Source organism: Serinus canaria, chromosome 10 (genome assembly GCF_022539315.1).
Source record: "Serinus canaria isolate serCan28SL12 chromosome 10, serCan2020, whole genome shotgun sequence".
In the NCBI taxonomy this organism is placed as follows: Eukaryota; Metazoa; Chordata; class Aves; order Passeriformes; family Fringillidae; genus Serinus; species Serinus canaria.
Genome location: NC_066324.1, coordinates 3,496,800 through 3,514,473, shown reverse-complemented (window position 1 = coordinate 3,514,473; position 17,674 = coordinate 3,496,800). Strand labels below are relative to the sequence as shown.

Genomic DNA, 17,674 nt, shown 5'->3' with positions numbered 1-17,674 from the left:
TGGACACATCAGTTAAAACTTTATTCTTCTGCAAAACAAACTCAGACATCAACACAACTCATCAGGGCTTTGTTTTAATGGCCAGGTCAGGATAAACACTGTGATCTCTGCTCAATGGCTCAATTTGTCACCAGGACTCAAAGAGTCCCACCTCCTGGATTATGCACACCCCTCTCCCATGGAAAGGACAATTTCCTGATGGCACAAACAAGGACTCATGGCAGATAAATAAAACAATTTAGTGGTACGGGAGCAGGCACAGTGAGCATGGCTTGAGCTATGGACAGTGATAACATGGAAGAAGCAAAGACACTAAAAGATGAGCAATCTGCCTTAGTCCAGGAACCATCTCTCTGCTTTTCTAGCCAGAATGGCTATGGAATATCCATGAACATCCCAAGACAAGGACAGTGGACACTGACAATGGAACTCATCACCACCTGCCAGGCTGGATTTCAATGGCAACCAGCACTCAGCTTTCTCAGGAACCAAGCAAAGGAGCAGCACAGCTGCTCTGGAAAGGGAAAAAATCCACCCACTATCGATATTTCCATTTCCTTTTTGTGTCTCTTTTCCACCTTGACAGCAGAGGCAGAAGAACCTGGAGTCCCTCACGCTCCTCATGATCCACAGTGAGGGAATCATCCAGACCAGACCTGCAGTAAAGCCTCACTTGCCACATGTGATGCAAAATGACACTTCTGAATGTCAGACTGCTGCAGGAGGCTGCTGTTTATCAGCCATGAGGAAACCATCACAGGCTTGCAGGGAAAACCCAGACTCCCTGTCAGGAAGAGAAGGGACCTGGAAAAACCAAGGGGTTTATCCACAGAAGTGAGACACACTCCCATGGGCAAAGTGCTGAATTCCTGATACAGGGAGTCCTCCTGTGCTTGCAGACACTTAATCACATTACATCTTCTGTGGAGCCCATTGTTGAAATCCTGCTTTAATTCTCCAACAGCTGCTTCCTAATATGGACTAATACAGGTTGCATTACATCTCTCTATTTTTAGAGCACATGGTTTTGGCCATAACAACTGCTCTTTCAGGCCAAGTCAAACCTGCAGAGAAAACACAGCTAGGAGACAATGATTAAAGATGGGGAAATGCAACGTAGCAGTAACATGTGTTTAAGATTTATACCTGTTCAGGGAAAGCATTCCCTACATTTGATACCTGTACACCAGCACTTACTTAAATTATTACCAGCTTTGATAAATTGTTAAAACAGGTTGCAAAGTAACTATGCAGAGAAGAAACACGTTGTTATTTTGTGAATTAAAACATTGATCTTCCTGTTATTTCACTGTATGTGCAGCACTTTTGCATTAAAGGAAAACTGGTTCATTTAAACTGACAAAAGGGTCTGAAGCAAACCCACATTTAAGAGTAATTTATGAGGTCTATATCATAAACATGAAATAACAACCTTCTGTCCAAAGACAAGCTGCTCTCTCTCATGCTCCTGGACTGTATTTTATATCAAATCCTTCCTATGTAAGGAGACTTTAATACATCACTGGAGACTTTTGGAGAAGTTGTAACAGAACTTACTTTTCCTGAAGAAACAGAAAGTTTTATGACATGGCTAGGGAAGATTCCTATGCTTTCACAACATGCTTTGATTCTGTCTTGAACACTGATATTTTCTCAAAAATCAAGAAAAACTGAAAATTTTTCCCATTCACAGACTCTGGTGGCAAACAAAACATGTAAAATATGTGTCCAAATCTCAGTAAATAGTTAAATTACTGTTGTTCCATGATAGTTCAAAAAAAAAAAATCCATTTACTGCAGCTGAGGCTGTGGTGGATATTGTCACATGGAAAGAGCTTTCCTGTATGTCCCAAGCTCACAGAGAGAGGGCAATGAAAGAAGCTCTATCTCATCTGGGCACTGCAAAAATCATGTATGATGCCTTAAAAGAGATCCTTCTCTCCTGCCTGGCTCTTCTGCAGGGAAACTCTTACTTGTATGTATTAAAACCTGCAAACAAAACTCCCTTTGACTCCACTCTCTCCATAGCAAAACCAACTTCTCCAGGACCTTTGACAAGAAAGTTGTCAGAGCTGGTCTTTAGAACGAGAGCAGGGTGTGACAGGAGGTTTGTGCAGATGCTGCCCAGTGTCCAGAGATGAGAGGTGTTTCACATCACTGGGGTGAAGCCATTTCCCATGTTCCTCACCACTCCCTGCTCAGAGCAAGTGAAACCCAACCTTCCCTTCCTTCCCCCTCACTGCATGTGCACCTGGAAGCCTTTTAATAGGTTTTCTGTTTGCCTCACAGGGGCTCATGTTCATGCCTGAGCAGAAATGTGCATTGTGACTTGAACCCTCTCTCTCTTGCTGGATGACAGGTGATAAAAATAAAACATATTCACATATCATATGACCAACAATAGCACCTGGCTTATGGGGATGGGATCTCTCCTTTGCTGCTGGAGCACTTCGGAATTCAAACAAAGGAATTAAAACATCGGCCCTGGGATTTTTTTTAACCCATTAGTAGACACTTTCAGGTTCAAATCTCAAGGATCCAGTCATGCAAAACCTTAAGTACTTTCCCATTCTTGACTACAGCCAGATTAATCCTCTTATACAGATTATTCCAGGAGACATTTGGCTCCCACAAAGTTCTGCTGCAGACCTAAAAATAATTTTGAGTGCTGCAGGACATGTAACACCACTCAGACTAAAGGAGTTGGTTTAGAGATTTTAACCACGCCTTATCAAACCAGCCTGATGGCATTACCTGGCCCCAAGCCACTTCCTCCCTCCCAAGGCTGGGGTCTGCAGGGAGAGCACCACATCTCTGGGTGGAACACAGGGGCACTGCCCATGGAAAGCTGTGCTCTCTGTCCCCCCAGCAGCACTTCCCAATTAAGTTCATTTTGCTTCCTTAAAGTGTTTTTCTGCTCCTCCTCCAAATACTCACACAAGTCATTACATCACCCAGCACTTTTGTGTTACAAGTTATTAAGTTCATATATCACAGGAAATTTGCCATTGAGCAATTAAGCCCTGTTTAAATTTTTATGACATGATCAATAGTTAGCATTAAAAATTCAGCTGTTGTTTTGTGCTTTGATTCCCAAATAACCCCAGATTATGCCAGCTACCCCTGAATTACAGAATTCTAAGAAGAAAATACCTATAGAGGTGGTTCTTGTGTGCTCAGAAAATACAAGAACAGCAGAAAAGGATTGAAAAATGCCCCAGCATGGCAATTCTGTGCCCTTGAAACATACTCATTTTATACTGTATTTACACAGACCTGCCTTTTTCTATGTCATTCTACAATACAGGGTTTGTACCTAAATGTCTGGCATAGAAATATCCCCATGTATTTACAACCTCCAGCGTTTCCTGCCAAGTTTTAGCCTGGGTGAGCCAAATTTTAAGCCACTGGAAAACAACCTCTAGTACAAATCTGACCAGTCCCAGTTGGTGAGTATCACTGTAAAGAGACCTTTTCCCAGGAGAAACTCTGGAAGCACATCCCTAGATGGTCACTTCCACACAGTTTTATTAGAAATGGACCTTTTGTGTGTCAGACAGGATTAATTTTTTCGTTTCTAAACTCCTTGTGCACAGAAGTTAATCCAAAGCAGACAGGAGGCAATTAGGTCATTAATGTGCTAAGCCTATTAACAGCCGTGAGTTACATTTCTGTCCCTCAACAATGACAAAGATCCAGGGGTCTGCCTTTAAGTGGGAAATTCCATAAAAAATTGCATTATTTTAGGACAGGGCTACTGCCAAGCAAGGCTTGGCTCCCTTCTCAGCACAGCAAGAGTCAGCACCCAAGGGATGGGAATTCTGTTCCCAGTGTAGCAGTGGCTCCCCAGAGGCCCTCAGGAAGCAGGAGGTGCCACTGGAAATGCTCTTTTATCAATGTCTTCTTTTAGCACCTTCATGCTCACTCAGCTCCTCTTTCCCTTTGTGATCCCATGTAAATATTACCCAGTGTCTCCCCAGTTTCCTTCCTTCAGTTCCCCTTCTCAGGGAGGGAATTCCAGTTCTGCCAAGGACAGGGAGCATCCTGCCCCTAGAAAACAGGTCAAAAGGGTGAGGCTCATTTCCTGGACTGATTCTGGTTCAATTCAGATTTTAACTTATGGCTGTCTCATTTTACAGTGTAAGAATTCTGAAATGCATTTTCTGTGACCACAGGGCTGCAGCACCTACAGAACTTGGCAGGGAAATCAGAGTGGTGCTGAACTCTGATGCTTTCTCTGAAAAGAGACATAAGGGATCTGTAACTGTAACCAGATCCAAGATTTCATTCTCAGAGAATCAGAGAGAAGATTGGCTTAGTCTGAACCCCTGAGAATGACAAACCTGATGAACTATTAAGAGCTCAGCTCCACACAGGAGAAAATAAAGGTCCTGGCTGCAGGATTTACCAGCACCCAGTGCAGAAGCAGGCACAGGTTGTTTGGTTAAACACAAAAACTGAGATACAAAGCCTTACAAGCAAACTTCAGGTTTCTGGCTGCCTGTTCCAGTGAGCTCCTTCAGGTCTCTTCCACTGCTGCTCCCACAAGGAAACTTTTTGTGCCTCCTGTTGCTGCCACATCCTTCCAAGCAGCCCTTGTCCCTGAGCACTCAGCTCTTCCCACAGCAATGATTCTCACTCCTGTACCCAGAAAAAACCCCCAGCCCTGCTCCCCACTTTGCCCCTTTGGCAGCCCAGCAGCAGCGCCCACTGCTCTATTTATGCAATCCATCCAGGAGAAGGCAGGAGAGAAATGAAAGGAGCAGAAAACACAGGGACACTGCAATCTAATGAAGAGATCTGACAAAGTTCATAAAAATACCCCTTCTGCAACACACCCAGAAAGAACTCCAGAAATGATAAAATTTAGTTACTCTGAAGAAGCAAAAATATAGTTTATATCAGCTGGCAATTTGACCATGTGGCTTTGAAAGTGGGAGAAGACAGGATATGACCAATGAACAGAGTTGGCCATTTTCTCCTGAAAAATGATAGCAAATTATAGCATATGATATAACAGCTGTTTTATCAGATAGAGCTTAAGTTTGATGAGTCAAACACCAGACAGAAAAAGCAAAATCAAGCTCCTAGTTTAAAAAAATCACCTTCAGAACCACATCTGATAGCTGCAAATGCACACAAGCCCTTACAAAAGCAATAAAAAACCATAAAATAATACAAAGTCTGCTCAGTTGACCCTGATATGGATCATTGTACTCTGCCACACAGAAGTAAGAATGATGGCATGAGAAGCTGAGAAAGAAAGCAGATTGCTTTGAAAGACAAACTGTGCATCTCTTCCATCTCCAGATATCCCTTTATCCTATTATGAGCTGGATCCCTGGAGCTGGACTCCACAGATGACACTTGTGATTAAATTATATCAAAGCAGGTGAAATGATGTTTTGCACACTCTGAAATGTGAGGATCACCATTCTATCCCTGCCTGCTCAGCACAATCCAGTGGAAAGGCAAGATGGAAGAGTCTCCATCAACACTGACTTCAGTTAAAAAATCCTGAACCTTTGCTAAAAAACCCAGTGAATCCCTCCCTGAGCAGTGGTCACACTGCAAGATTAGAGCAGAATTTATCATCTCACAAGTCCAATGTTACAGCACATGCCCTGACAACCTCATGTCTGTGATGTGACTCCTGCCTGAAGCAGCAAGAGGATTCATCCACGCTTGCCATCCTTCCCCAGCCCCAGCTGCCCAACCACCAGAATCTCAAAATGCAAGCAGAATTCCCATGGCTGCTCTCTGGAGCCACTCCAAGCTCACCTGCTACAACCTTGCAGTGCTCCTCAGGGCCCTGGGGCCTGGAGGGATGGGCAGGTCTGGTGGATCGTCTCCTCCTGATGAAATGTTCCTTCCCGCTGAACGAGGTCTCAGATGCATTCACAGGTTGGATCAGCAGCTGCTCTGATCCAAGCTGGATGTAGCCAACCTGCCCACAAAACAGAACAAAAAAACCCCATCAGTTTGGTACCCAAGACTTGTCTATCCAGCCTGGTCTGAAACCCAGGGCATTTCACTGCAGATATTTGCAGTGTGACAAAATGATGGGATTATGGTTGTGTTCACCCTGTGTAATACAGACTAAAGAACTTCATCTGCTTCTCTTATTTATTTTTTATATCACTGAGCACTGTTTGGAAACAATGCACTGTACAAAGGAAAGGTGGGGATTCCTGTCAACACTTTTGCTTTCCCTTCCTCCTCTCCCTCCAGACACAGCCCCACAAATATGTTTACAAGATGCTCAGCTCACATGAGGACAAATAAATCCTGTTAACAGAAACCTGTTCAAAATCACCTCTCCAGCTGCCAGGATTGCTCTGCTATTGAATGGCATTCACTGTCTCAGAGCACAGAGGTGACAGTGCCTGCACACAGGAGGCCCCTGTGGGTACCACCCTCACAAGGAACACTGAGTGAACTGATGCAAGCATGGCTTGCAGAGCCCCACTGCATTTTTTGGGACCAAATACCTCTTCCTGACTACATCAAGGGCCACACAGTCAGCTTTGCTCTCCCTGCAGGCCATGGGTTGGGTTTCAGAGGACTGCTGCACTGTCCCAGTTTCAGGATTTTCCACCACCCCTGGAATAAGTGACACTAGGAAGGTAAAGATCCTGCCTAAACAACTCCAGAAGGTCCAGGTCAGAGCACTAAATCCCTGCCTTCCCTGCACCAAGTCCAGACCTTACAGCAGGGCTGGCAAGAACACCTTTGGAAGCCAGCTTCTGCCCCAGGAGAGCCCTCCTCTGCTCACAACCCAGAGCTTTTAAAGTTCTTTTATGCTTTTTCCATTCCTTTTCTGGCATGAAAAGAAGAGAGTGAAAGCAAAGTTATCACCTTAAAACTTAACAAAGCCTCCAGGTTTAGTAATCACCACCAAGGTTGTAACATGTTGCACAAAGTGGGTATTTTTACAATGAGGAGTTCTGACTTTTCATTGCACTAATCCAGTGATTATTTATATTGCAATTAAAAGGCTCAAAACAGCTCTGCCATGTACCTCCCCTTGAGAGAAGTCTTGAGGTCTGATTTAACTTCTGTTAACAACAGAAGGGCTCATCTGGTCTGCCAGGATTGTGCACCTGAGTGGTAAAGGTGCTTCCAGAGAGCTCCAACACCCATCCTGTACATAAAAAGAGAGGCCAGACTTTTCTGTCCCCCTCCCCTCACTCTGTGCCAGCCAGGCAACTCTCCAAAGAAACACTCTGCACGTACATCCAAATGCTGTATGCTCAACAGCTGACTGTACTAATATGATTTATAATATACATTACATACATACTGTATATTGCACATTTCCACACCTCCCTGCCAAATCCGGTCCTCACGTACACCCAGGAAATCCCTTTGGCCCAGTATTTCCAGCAAGAGGAATTTCTGCTGGAATGAGCAGAAATGAGAGCTCTCCTCCTCTGACAGCATTCAGGGTGTCTCAGGAAGGGTCACTGATTTCCAAAGAGAGCTTGGACAAAAAGAAAACCATAAAAGTTGGTGTCTGCACTGGGCATGGCTGCAAAGCACAGCAGAGACAATCAGTCCCTGTCTCTGAGGAGACAAGAGACACCTCTTTGGGGGCCTTCCAAAAGAGACCTTGCTCTTGGGGCAGGGGAATTAAGGATAAAATGCCTTGGCACTTCCTACATACAGAGAAAACCCAACATTATTCCTAAGCCCTATAGAATGCTCACCAGTTTACAAGAGCCCCTCTGCTCTGGAGTGTACAAAGAGCTGTCTTTTCACTTAAATCACAAGCTGGGCTTTGTCAGAATTGCTCCAGAGACAGCAAAAGCTCTGGTGACTTGTTCTTCCAGCCTCCTTTATGATGTTCTCTGCTACTTCCCCTCCTTGTTCCAATCTTCCAGCTGGGAGGTAGCCCCAGCCCCCTTTTTTAATATAGGTTTTAATTATTTAGAAGAAGGGTTGTAAATCTGGTGCCATGGTACTAAGAGCCATCAGAGCTCCTGACAGACTGCCAACCATTTCAGCTGGTGCCAAAAGTATGTAAGGAGAAGTCAGTTTCATCACCACCCTACAATATCCCAATTTTCTGGCATCAAGAGTGAAAATAATTTAAACCATTGGAAAAGACTTATGTTTCACATTTGCTGTGGAATTGTGAAACCTATGGAGAGAAAGAGCCATGAGTCTTCACCCTGGAATATGGAGGGAAGCATCTCAAGCTCAATCTGAAAAGGCAAATAGAGTTTCAAGCAAGAAGGGTTTGCAGGATCAGGCCTGTAAACCATCTCTAGGGAGTTACAAATGTTTAAAATTTCCCCAGACTTGCCAGTTGGACTCTGAAGAGTCCCCAAACCTGTTGGCCCAAAGGAGATCTTTTGGACCATGTAACTTGAATAGTCTGATCATTATTTTGCCTTTTCCATAAGAAATGCATTCCTCATTTGCAACCCTCAAATTCTTCAGATCCTGCCCTGTGCTAATCCCAGCATGAGAGATCCAACACCAGTCCTGGACAAAGGCTCTGGGCTTTTCTTCTCTTGTCTGAGTTGAGGGACTGCAGAAGGCTTTGGATTTTGAAGATAAGGAAGGAAAACCCCCAGAGCTACTTTTCCCACATCTTGGGAAATCATTCCAACTATGTGAAATGCTTTGGATCTGCCAATTCCCATTTGCCTATGAAATGTATATCAAAAGTTGGGATACTCCCTCCCATCCTTCTCTCCCTGTGGAAGTCCAGGACCAGCTGCTGTGCCAGATCCTGGGATAGCTGAATTTTGGGAAAAGCAGCTGCTGCCCAACCCGACCATCCTGGAGGACCTGAGACACAGGAACCCAAAAATCCAGAGAAGAGCAGGAATTCACCATCATCTGCATTAATTTTACAGTTGGTATGGCTAGACCATGCAGCTGACAGAGCCCTGCAGCTCTGCTAACAGGAAAGGCTGGAATGATTTCAGCCTCCAAAGGCAGGCAAACTGACCAGCTGATTAAAACAAACAATAATCCACACTTCCCACTACAGCCCCACTCACCACTGTGCCTAACAGTGGCAAGATCTTTCACATTAAGGATATTCCACATCCTTATTTTAGAAGTCAGCTCAACATTGCTCACCACCAAAACATTCCCATGTGCTCTTATCCAGGGTTTTACACACACAGGGGTCACTCAAGCAACCTGCTCACTCTGTGATCTACTCTTGTACCACTCCTGTGCTACAAATCATCTTCCAGTAGAGCTTTTCTGGGGCTAAATGACAGCAGGGAAAAGAGGAAGGTCCTCACAGAGTGTCACTGGAATGGCAGTGGTAGCAGAGCCTTTGTGTGAGCCCATCCTGCCTCCTTGGCTTCACTGTTCTGTCCCTATGCCCTGGTAGTGCTGCTGGAGCTACTGCAGCTCCAGGGCTTGCTCAGAACAGGGACCCAAATTCTCAGTGCTCTCTGCACATGGTTCTCGACCTTCCCACATGTTAATACTCTCCAGCAGTTACACTGTTTTTCCAGCCCTTTTTATTTTCACAACATCTTTGAAGGAGATCTGTGAAATGCTGAATCTTTAACAGATTTTTCTCTTGCTCCTAAGTGTTCATTAGTTACATACATAGAACATGCTGAAAAGAGAACAGATTTAAACATCTGACAAATTCCATCCCCTTCTCAATTTCTCAACTGTTACGCTGTAAATAGTTGTTTAACCATTTCCTCAAAGTTAAAAGGAAGTTAATGTTTAAAGTGAAGAACAAAACAACCCACAAATACAGTTTAATAAATTTCATGTGGGTTTTAGTCCCACCCTTATTAACCATGTTTCAGCTTTGCTTGGTTATTATTTAAGAGTGCAATTCAAGCAAATTGAAAAGAAGAGCTTTAAATTAAGTCGTGTTCCAGAGTCATTTCAGGTTTACACTCAGTTCTGATATATTCCAGGAATATCTGCCCTGGCCTCCAACTCTGCTAAACAAGGAAACCTCAACATCTTCTCCCTCTTGTCCACTGTGGAAGAGGAAAGAAAATCCCAGCACAAGGAAACCCAGCACAGTAATTTTAAGAGGTTTAACTTTTCAGCTCGTGGCCCAGCTATGGATGAATGCCAGACAGCTCCTCTCCCAGACAGGTGAGTTCAGTGGAGCTGAAGGTTTCCTCAGGGGAAATTGTATCATCTTTAATCCCCACACGCCTGCTGTGCCCTGCTTCCCACAGCAGCAGAGGCTCCTGAGTCACCTGAAGGGCAGCACCGCCCTGGTGCAGGCAGAAAACACTTCCCTGGCCAGGGATGGAGCTCCCTGAGCTGCAGCATCTGCTCTGCACCAGGCACCAGCTCCCTCTGTAGTGAAATTGGCCACTCACCAACCTAAGGTACCAGTGGCACAGGATGAGCCACCAGGGAAGTGCTCATCTTCATCACTCACTCGCCCCTGACACCCAAACCAGCCTAACCCTGACAGACTGTGGCCTTTTCTGCATCCCTGTTCCTCTTCTCCAGAAGAACTACATGAACTAGCCTGAACAGGAGGGAGGCACAAACTACTAATTCAACTGAGAAGGACATGCCACCTTATATAGAGACAAGAAAAAGAGCAATCCTGAACCCAAGATCAAAGACCCTGGATTTTAAAATGGAAGAGAAGTTATTTAGAATCAAACCTCTGCCTCTAAATGCATCCCAGTGATTGTCACCTTTTGGCTCCTGGACAGTTTTCAAGAGATTCTTTTCATTTCTAATTATAATGCTTATTTTGACATGGACTCATGACTCTCTCAAAACTGTAACTGTTTCCAAAATGTAGGTACAAGTATGAAAAGCCTACACCTGCTCTAAAGAGCTGATGCTGCAGTCCAGCAGTTCAGCATGTGACAGTGACTCAACAGTGGCCTTACAAAGCTGGAACTTTTCAAAAACAAAGCTCCTGGACTGGCTGCTGTCTTCTAGTGATGCCCCAGGGGCTGCAGAGCTGCCTGTGAGTGCCCAGCAGCAGGGAAGGGCAGTGCAGCCCTGAGCTGTGGCCAGAATCCAAGTGCTGGCACAGCTGCACTCCCCAGAGGCCGGTGGTGCCAAGGGGAAGGTAGCAGCACTTTCCAGGAACCCTGTGTCTCTGCTAGGCTGAATTCCCAGCTTGTCACGAGGAACAGGAGGGCTGCAGCATCCTCACGTGAGGCACTTTAGCTGTAGCTCAATGGTGAAACCCTGGGTACAGCAGTTTTTACCTCACTCTGACCCCACAGAGCTCCAAGAGCACGGCCACCCTTCCCAAAGCAGGAACTGCAGCAGCCACACACTGGTTAACAGCAGCATCTGCCAGCAGAGCTTAAAAACCAGACCCCAACCTTCAGATGCCACACTGGGAATCTGATACCATCACCAGGAAGCAATTGCTCAGCCTGGCTGCAGCTCAGTTTTCATGCCACTGTGTCAGGGATTTTGTTTTTACTAGAACTCCACTTGCCCTGATCATTTTATATCACTTTTGGTATGATTTATGGCATGGCTCAGAATATGATTACAGCAAGGCCTGAGCCAGCTGGAGATCAGGACACAGCATTACTGCCCACTCTTCTTCTTAGCAAGCAGCTTTTCTGAAGGAGATGTCCTGATAAGCAGTTAGAGTCCAATGAACATTTTCCTGCTGGAATTTTCAGGAAACCCCCCACTGCAGCACTAGAACTGCTCACAAGACAAATGCCAGGACAAACAGGCTGCAAGGTTTCCACCACCCAGGTCCTTCCTCTAGCCCAGCAGGTCTGGCCCATGTCCCACCTGTGAAGCTGCTGCTGAGAGCAAAGCCTTATTCTTCCTGCAGTAAACAGGGCTCAAGGAAGCAATGGGAAAATAAATATAATTTTTTTTAAAGTTATGGTCTTAGTATTTTTTATTGGCAGATTAGAAGGCAAAAATTTTGGCTCTAGAGTCACCTGCTTTCAGGTCTACTCATAGCAGATTAAATATTTCCTAGACAATCTGGGGCAAGCTCTGATTCCTCTGATCCCAGGAAAGCTCTTACCACTACATTAGACAGCTTTCACTACAGGTATACTGGTTTAGTGTGGCCACTGCAAAAGGCTGTGTAAACACTGAAAGCAGCCTAAAATGTGAGATGTTTCATGTTTAAAGACAGATTTAAGAAACCAAAATGGTCCACTCAGCTAAAATAAGAAGGTTCATCTACATGGTGGTATGGATTATTTCAATGAAACCATTTCAATAATGAATGAGGTTCATCTTAAGTTTAGTTTCATCCATCTTAAGTTCAGGCTAATCCTCAAGACACTGGAGTTTTCTGTTCTCTAGTTTTGAGCTTACATTTGAGTGAGTTAAAGTTTTAACTTTAATATACCATGCACCTGCTTTTAGCCCTTTCCCATTCCTGGTGATTATCTGAATGAAGAGGATGAATGGATTCCTCTAACAGGAAAGGAATATCCCAACAAGCAGAAACACCTCTCTCTCAACACATCTGCCCACAGCACTCTCAGCACTGCTAGGACCAGGTGCACAGGCAAAGGCAAGCAAAGCTTTACCAACACTGACACTAACTCGTGGGGCTTTGGCACAAAACTGCAGCTTTGACATTGATCCAGCCCAGTTATGTCAATTTAGCCATTGCTTAGAACTGCCATGATCCAAACAGGTACTGCAATATTGCTGTTCACTTTTGCTGAGCAGTGAGCTAAGACTAACTTGTCTTGTCTCTTTTTCAGCTTTTCTACTGGGAATTTTGCCAAGCTTTTTCACCCCCTCCTCCATTCCCTGATCTCAGGCAGTTAATACTGTGCCTACAACTACATTCCTCTTTTTTTAAAGGTTCCTCCTCTGTTTGTTTGTGCTTTCCAGCTTTGGAAGCCCAGCAAGATTAACAAAACACGCCTGGTGGCAAAATCATAGCGCTGTTAGTGATTTAAGGCTTGAACTAGAGATATTAGTTTTAAGCTGCCCTCGGTGGAACTCAGCTCAATTTCCAGTGGCACACAGACCTCAGCATCTCCGTTTGCTGGGCTTTTTTAATCCTGAGGCACAGCGCCCTCAAATGGCTCCGGAACGAAGGCGGGAGCCCCGAGGGCAGAGCATGAACTGCTCCTCACTACGGTTTAAGGATAAATCTCCACCATCAGGTCTGTTCTGACAGGCACACCTCCCAGGACCATCTGCTGGGAATCACTGCCTAATGCCCCACTGACTTCCGGAAGTACTTTAGAAGTTTTCAAGAATAACTGCAAATTACTCAATGTCTTAAGCATCTCAGTCTCCACAACCGAGAAACTTTCTGTCCCACACAGGATCACCTGCTCTTACCGGGATGCTCAGAGGAGAGCCAGGCCCTGCAGAACCACCTGAATTCAGCCTCAGGCAAAGAAATCCTGACACTTGTGGTGGGAAAAGCCGCCCTGAGTGGGATGTTCCTGTGACCATGCTGGGGCACTGGCTGCTCCCTGAGCACAGCTCCCAGTGAACACCTCAACACTGAGGGCAGGAGCCTGGGAAGAGCCAGCTGCACAGCTGCCACAGGATCAAGCCAGGATGGCACCAAATCACCCCAGCAGGACACAGCCACCTGCCCCATGGCTGGGGACAGTGACACAAGATGTTCCCTCCATCAGGACGCTCTTCTACAGCACCCTTGGGTTCTGCCGCCCACCCACAATGGAACTGTAGGGCCTGAGCCCCTCAGGGATGGCTGAGGCAGCTCCACAGGGAGAACCAGGGTGGGCAGAACACCCACCACGGGACAGCGGCGGTGCTTGGCAGGGCCTGGCAGCTGAGGGAACAGTGAGGCAAAGGGACAGGAGGGTCACCACCCTGAGAGCAGGTGAAGCGCAAGCATCCCGCCTCATGGGGCTGGCAGTACCGGCCCTGAGGGGGGGGAGCAGGGTGGGATGGCAGCACCGGCCCTGAGGCGGGGAGCGGGGTGGGATGGCAGTACCGGCCCTGAGGGGGGGAGCGGGGTGGGATGGCAGCACTGGCCCTGAGGGGGGGAGCGGGGCGGGATGGCAGCACCGGCCCTGAGGCGGGGAGCGGGGTGGGATGGCAGTACCAGCCCGGCGCAGGTGCTGAGGGAGGCGAAGGAGTCGCTGCGGTTCAGTGCGTGTCCCGAGTAGAAGCAGAGCCGCTCCCGCGGGGGCCGCCGCGCCTCCCCGCGCCGCCGCTCCACCGCGAAGCCCCGGGCCAGGAAGCGCAGGTCGCGGCGGAGGTGCAGGTACAGCTCGGCGCCGGCGGCGGGCAGGCGGAGCAGCACAGCCTCCTCCTCCTCCTCCTGCTCCGCCGCTGCCCGCCGGCGCCGGGGGCCGCCGCGATCCCCTCCGGGCGGCAGCAGGTGGATCTTCTCCAGCGGCACTCGCTCCGGGATCACCACTTCCAGCTCCGCTCCGCCAGCTGCAGGCGAGAAGGAGAGAGGCTCAAGCGCTCGCACCCCGGAGCCGCGGCCCGACGGGGCGGACGGGGGCTGCGGCACCCCCCGCTCCCCGGGACAGCCCCGCGCTCGGGTTTCAGCGCAGACAGCCCCGCGCTGGAAACCGTGAACGGGCTGCGCAGACAATGGAGCCAGCGGAGCACGGCGATTTATTTCTCTCTATATACACATATATTAGAGACAGAAGCGTGCAGGGAAGAGAGGAACAGAGCAAACGCTAAAACTACTTGTATCATTAAAAAAAAAAATATATATATATATATATAGCTCAGACACAAGCATCGCATTTCACCAACCCCAATAAAAATCTGCAGGGAGAAGGGGAAAAGCAGAGCGAGCCGCAGCAGCAGCCAAGGACAGTCAGCAGCTTTCCACATGGAACGCTACAGCAGCAGCGGGAGGACAGGAAAAGAAAATACAAAAGCCTGGAGCAATTCATCCCGCGGGCTGGGACCGCGGCCACGCAGGGGATGCGGTGCGTGCCCTGCGCTCCGCGCCCGCACGCTGCCGCCCGGGACCGGACCCTGTCAGTGCCGCCGGGGAAGGGGAGCCGGGGCGGCAGGGAGCGCTACCTGTGCCGGCGTCCAGTCCGCAGAGCAGCAGGCAGGGCACGACGAGGGGCAGGAGGCAGCCGTCAAACATGGTAGTGCGGCGGCGGGGCCGAGCGCACAGCGCGGAGAAGGGAGCGGGGCCCGAGTGCGCCCTGCCCGCCCTCGGCACCGGGGATCGCCGCGGCGCGCGCCCGGCCACGCCCCCCGCCGCCACTCCGCACGCCCATTGGCGGCTGCGGCCACCGGGACACGCCCCCCGCTCCCCCATTGGCTGTGCGCCGGCAGCGCCGCGAGGGGGGAACGCACGTGGGAGCGGGCGGCCGGTAGGGGGCGCCCTCTCCTGCCCCGGGCCGGGCCCTGAGGGACCCGCGGGGCTGCTCCGGGACCCGGGGTCGGCTCGGTGCCACCGGGAACATCCCGGCCGGGTCAGGGGGTCTGACGGGCGGCATCCCGCCGCTGGGCAGCCCTGTCGTGTTTCCTTCCTCTCCCTTTCCTCAGCACTAATTGAATTTAATCACGGTTAGGGCAGCTCGCTTGAGAAAGTCACCCATTCCTTTCCCAGCGCCAGCAGCAGGACCGGTGCCACGGCTTGGAAGAGCAGAAAAAAAATTAAGTTGGCGATATCATAGAATGGGTAAGGTTGGAAGGCACCACAGAGGGGCATCTGGTCAAACGTCCCTGCTCAAGCAGGGTCATCCCATGGACACACAGAGATTTTGAGCGATGATCCCACATACTCCTGAAGCACTCATTGCATGGATGAAAATAAGAAACAAGTGCATACAGAGATATTAAAATTGATTTTTGCTACCAATTCCCGTTTTCACTGAGGTCCTGCAGCCACTGGAGTTCCTTTCCACCTGGCTGGGCAACATCCTGCATGTTTTCAGCTGTGCAGGGATCAGGAAAACTCAATTTGGACAGGGGCTGTTGAAGGCAGTAGGGTGATTTCCAAGAGCAGAAAGGTTTCCGCTGTGTTTGGTGGGCTTTGGATGGGATCCTGTGCTCCCGGCATGGTTGAATCATAGAAAGCAGTCAAGACCCAACCTGTTAGCAGCTTTAAATTGTGGTGGCCCAGCAGAGCAGTGTCCTAGAGTTTAAACTTCTGCAAAAATCTGCAACTTTGTTCCTGAAATTGTAGAAGAATTCAAAGGAAGACCCATAAAAGAGTGTGAATGACTCTGGCAGATCTCCCTGTAGCACTTCCACGAGAATTGTCCTGAGCCATACTGACAGCATGAATGGCTCTGAGTCACAAACAAGTGGAATTAGGTCTGGATGCTCATCCTAGGGAGGGCAGACACTGGGGGAGTGCTGAGAAAAGGGTGTTTGGAGCTGGGAAAAGGGCTGGTGAGAGACATGAGCACATTAACACTATTCTCTTTCGTCCTGGCATTGAACAGGCAGCAAGAGCCACATTTTCCTGGTGAGCTGCTCCTGTACAAGGAGAGAGGCTGTTTGAGAGTCAGAACCTTGGAGCTGCTGCCAGCTCCTCACCTGGCTGGCTGTGCTTTTCCCAGGCACCAAGGGACACCCCGTGGCACACCATGGGCTGGTGTAGCACCTCAGAAAGCCCTGCCCTGCACAGGCCCTCTGCAGCATCCCCTGGACACAAGAGCATGTCCTACCTTCTGCTGTGACCTCAGGAACACCCCTCATCCCTCCAGCGGGGTGGCACCTGGAGGATGTAACCCGTGGTCACCAGCAAGAGTAAAACTGGGGACCTGCAAGCAGCTCCCAGCAGGCAAAATCAGAGTAAGCCAAGACCTGTGGCTCAAACTCTTTATTAACATGAGATCAGATGAGTTTTAATAGCTCTGTGTTTCCCACTCTCTCTTTCAGGGCTCTCTCTGCTCCTAATAAGAATTTACCAAAGCAAAGGGACTGGCCCGGACCCATTCAAGTGAGACAAAACCTCAGTTTGGGGCTGCCTTGCTCTGTGCCAATAGTGTAACATAACACAGAAAACAAAACCTCAGAGCCTGAATTTCCCTCCTGACCTGTTGTGAACCAACGATTTCAGTGCCTCTCTCCAAGGCCAGGCCCTGGCTGGCACAGAGCAGGGCAGAGCTCCCCCACAGCTCCTCCACCCGTGGCAATCCTCTGCTCCCAAGAGCCACGAAGCAATTTGATTTGTGAGCTGCCAAACCTGGCCTGAGCCCTCAACAGCCACGTTTAAACCCAGACCACCAGCTGACTTCATTTGTGAAGGGACTGGAGCTGGTGCCTCGAAAGGGTTTGACGAGGGGGCTTAGATTTGTTTAACTTTTTAGTAGATCCCTTCTCCCACCTTCCAAAGTCCTTTGCCAGAAAAATAATAACAATACAGAGAAAGAATAAATTTAATAGTGTGGGGGAAGAGAGGCACCAATAAAGAGAAGTCTGTAACTTACTGCATGGAAGGATTTGCTCAGTGGCTGGCTGGCACAGACTACACTGGGGTAGGGATAATCCCAATGGAGCATCCCAGACTTCCAGAGCATTTGGACAGGAGCCCAAGAGGCTGCAAACCCCAGGACAGGGGCAACATCCCAGGCAGGCCTCGGTGTTGCCAAGGGCTGGAGCCAGAAGTGAGGGACAAGCCCCACAGTAGTACCCACACAACAAAGGAGGAATCTGTCTTAGGAGCAGCATTGGTGGTTTTCTTGAATCCAAATCCCAAAGCTCCAGTGAGACACCTTAATTGAACACCATGGACTTTCCAAAAATGCCTTGAAATTGCTATTGATAAGGATAAGGT

General features: G+C 48.4%; 1 protein-coding gene across 2 annotated transcripts in view; it reads right to left on the bottom strand.

Annotated features, from left to right (window-relative positions):
• Nucleotides 1–15,074, bottom strand: part of ADAMTS17 (ADAM metallopeptidase with thrombospondin type 1 motif 17) — a 155,748-nt gene extending 140,674 nt beyond the window's left edge. For both annotated transcript variants that reach the window (XM_050978430.1, XM_050978431.1), the window contains exons 1-3: nucleotides 14,956–15,074; nucleotides 14,009–14,346; nucleotides 5,782–5,947 (exon numbers count right to left, since the gene is read on the bottom strand). In XM_050978430.1, coding sequence (XP_050834387.1) covers nucleotides 5,782–5,947; nucleotides 14,009–14,346; nucleotides 14,956–15,025 — 574 coding nt within the window. In that variant the 5' untranslated portion in view covers nucleotides 15,026–15,074. The remainder of the gene's footprint in view (nucleotides 1–5,781; nucleotides 5,948–14,008; nucleotides 14,347–14,955) is intronic.
• Nucleotides 15,075–17,674: the final 2,600 nt, after the last annotated feature.